The following is a 3,728-nucleotide window of genomic DNA, read 5'->3' as shown; positions in this document are numbered from 1 at the left end:
CACAAGATAAAAGTTTGTAATTACATATTTCTGGAATTACATTTCTGATGTAATTACAATGTTATAACAATATCATTACCATGTCATTACATCCAAAATAAGTTTGTAATTCCATAAGTTCTGTGTATATTTACATATTAATACACAAATACTGTAACATACAAGGAAACATGTTTATAAATATTATCTTGGATGTTATTACAATGTAACAGCAATATAGTTACAATGTAACAACATAGTATCCGCAGACAAGATAAAAGTTTGTAATTACATATTACATCTCAGATGTAGTTACAATGTTATAGCAATGCAATTACAATGTCATTGCATCCAAAAGAAAAGTTTGAAATTGCGTATGTACACTGTGTATATTTACATATCAATATACAAATACTGTATTTGGAAATATACAAAGAAACATGTTAAAAAATTATCTTGTATGTAATTACAACGTAATGTCAATGTAATGACATAGTAATTATAATGTAACGACACAGTAATTGTACACAAAATAAAAGTTTGTAATTACATGTGTACTGTGTATATTTACGTATACAACTATAAATAACCAAATATTGTACATGCAATATACGAAGAAACATTTAAATTTATAAATACTATTTTGGATGTAACTACAATGTATTGACATAGTAATTACAATGTAACAACACAGTAATTGCACTCAAGATAAAAGTTTGTAATTACATATTACATCTCAGATGTAGTTACAATGTTATAGCAATGCAATTACAATGTCATTACATTCAAAAGAAAAGTTTGAACTTGCGTATGTAATGTGTATATTTACATATCAATACACAAATACTGTACATGAAATACACAAAGAACCATATTTATAAATATTATCTTAGATGTCATTGCAATGTAGTTACAGTGCAATGACATAGTAGTTACAATGTAACGACAGTAATTGCGCGCAAGATAAAAGTTTGTAATTACATATTACATCTCAGGTGTAAATACAAAGTTATAACAACGTTATATGAAAAATCACAATGTAAATAAGTTGTCATTTAATAAGAATATGTGAATAACTCAGTTTTGACAAAAATGTCAGAACCTTATAATTCTAAGGTGATATCTCAAAAACAAATAGCTCTCTGTTTTTGCTGCTATAAAACCTGAGTGGGAAGTTTTTGACCAGTCTGTAGACTGGAGTATTATTCAATATTTTTGTCTCATACTAATGAACTATGTCAAAATTAACTTTAAAGAGCACCTGCCGATCAGCTACTGGCATTTGAAACAGTCAATGAAGTATTGTAGGTATCACTACTCTAGGACTTTTTTATGTTGTTTGTCTAATTTTGCTGTCTTATTTTGACTTGCTCCTGAATCTACATCTACCATCTATCTGTTACTTTCTTTATATGTGATGTATAATTTCCATCCATACTCCAAGCATTGATCAGCTTCTTCAGTATTCTTCAATTTTCTAGTCTTATCTCAAGCCTTGGCAAATAACTGAGAAAGTACCGATGTAGACTTTTTACAAAGTATTATACAGTATTTTAAAAATACAAGACACTATTAAGTATTTTTGATACAAAATATTAAGCCATTTTCATAAACCCTATCAAATACAAATTACAAAATACTATGTTGTATTTAAAATACATATTTGAAATACATGTATCATAAATACTGCCATTCCCAGTGTGTAACTCTCTATATAAATACTAATATTTCCCAAGTGAAGTTTAACAGACAAAGGAAAATTCCACGGTATTTCTTACAAAATATTTTATCATGGAGAGCGTAGTATTTATTTTAGTTTAGCTGGAATAAAATTCATTTTATTTATTTATTTATTTATTTGTTTGTTTGTTTACTTGTTTATTTTTAAATCATTTTAAAGTCAATATTATTAGGCCCCATAAGATCCTATAATATTTTAACTATTTTTCGATTGGCTACAGAACAAACCACTGTTGTCATATGGCTTGCATAATCAGCCTAACTTGTCTAGTTAACCTAAGTAACCTAGTTCAGCAACTTTAAAGTGTCATTTTAAGCTGATTACTAGTCTCTTGAAAAATAACTATTTACTGTCATCGTGGCAAAGCCAAAATAATTTAGTTATTAGAAATTAGTTGTAAAAAATGTGTTGATTTCTCTGTTAAACAACACTTGGGAAACATTAGAAAAATAATAATAATTTTCACTTCTCCTGTATTTGTTTATTTATATAAATTAGTAGTGCTATGCATTTATTTGGTAAAGTCATGTATTTAGTTAGATATTTCCAGTGACGATGTCGTTTAGTGTTTCATAAATATACTTTATCAAAAATCTTTACTGTTCATGTGATGAGAGTGCAATTTTCAGTGTAAATTATTAACATTTGTAGTGTGAGCGACAATGTTTTGTTGATTTTTATTTTTCTAACTAAAGGAGAGGAATCTGCTCTTTCACTTTTTCATCCTGTGGAAAGGAATAGTTCAGCAGAGATGTAGGACAATCATGCTGGAACAGAATGCAGTGTTTACTCATGATATCAATCTGCTCAGACGCTGTCTCTCCACATGGAACAGACTGGTAAGACATTATGAATTTGCCTTTGTAGCACTAATAAAGTCTGCATGTGCAGAAAAAACTCCTTCAGGACATCAGATTTTTTTAGAAATATGGTGTCCAAGAAAGCTAAAGCCATGGCCATATGCACTTGTGTAATCGTATTGTTTACAAATTTTAGTTTTTTGCTTATATTTTTTAGATTACATTATATGTATAACTGTATTTATTGTCATTTCTTTTTAAAATTCTGCGTTTTGTATCATTATTATATGTTAGGCACCTAGGGTCTGAGAGTAACGCAAGTGTGGTTTATTTATAAACTAATTTTGAGAGGATCACATGCTTTTGATTGACCACGGCTGGTACCGCATCAGCTCTGTATATTGCACCAATCAGATGAATACTGACACACTGTAAATAACCAAAGTTTTCCACTCCAGTCATCTTCATCTTGAAGAATCCCCTCTTCCACCCATACTCCTCCCCTTTTCTGATGGGGTGGCACGGCACCCCAGTGGTTATCACTGTTGCCTCAAGATCGCCGCTGGTTTGACCCCTCACTGGGTCAGTCGGCATTTCTGTGCGGAGTTCGCATGTTCTCCCCATGCTTGCGAAGGTTTTCCTCGGGTTCCCTGGTTTTCTTCCACTGTCCAAAGACATACATCATAAGTAAATTGACTAATCCAAAGTAGTATCTTTAAGACAACTCTTAGCCAGATATATCTCAGCACGTTCACAAGCAGGGGAGTTCTCGAAACTTACCTAAGCTCAAACTCCCCTCTCGCCCTTCAAATGGGAGGGAGCCCCGGGCTCGAGGATATTCTGAGCACAGGGCTCTCTCCCGGGACAGCATGCCAAATACGCTTTATTATCGATCATCAGCTAAGTGTGAACTCTTAAATTTCGATTCTCTGTATGTCCTGTACATGTAGTTCAATTGACAATAAAGCTGATTTGACTTTGACTTGACTTTGAAACGCACTGCAAGTTAAAGGTTTACTCACCCTCAAGTGGCCACAAACCTTTATGAGTCTTTATATTTTAAAGAAAGCTGTAAACCATCGACTTCCATTGTAGGAAATACAAATACAAGTTACAGGTTTCCAAAATATCTTCTGTTGTGTTCAACGAAATCTCAAACTGGTATTGAAGAAGTAAAGGGTGAGCAAATAACAGTTGCGTGAACTATC

At 31.9% G+C, this 3,728-nt stretch overlaps 1 protein-coding gene across 1 annotated transcript in view; it reads left to right on the top strand.

Annotated features, from left to right (window-relative positions):
- Nucleotides 1-2,484: 2,484 nt before the first annotated feature.
- The window catches only part of LOC130234009 (protein SFI1 homolog), a 20,853-nt gene continuing 19,609 nt past the window's right edge, over nt 2,485-3,728 (top strand). Inside the window, exon 1 of the mRNA XM_056464291.1 lies at nt 2,485-2,559. Coding sequence (XP_056320266.1) covers nt 2,485-2,559 — 75 coding nt within the window. The remainder of the gene's footprint in view (nt 2,560-3,728) is intronic.

Source organism: Danio aesculapii, chromosome 8, assembly GCF_903798145.1.
Source record: "Danio aesculapii chromosome 8, fDanAes4.1, whole genome shotgun sequence".
Classification (NCBI taxonomy): domain Eukaryota; kingdom Metazoa; phylum Chordata; class Actinopteri; order Cypriniformes; family Danionidae; genus Danio; species Danio aesculapii.
This window is presented reverse-complemented; position numbering and strand designations above follow the sequence as displayed.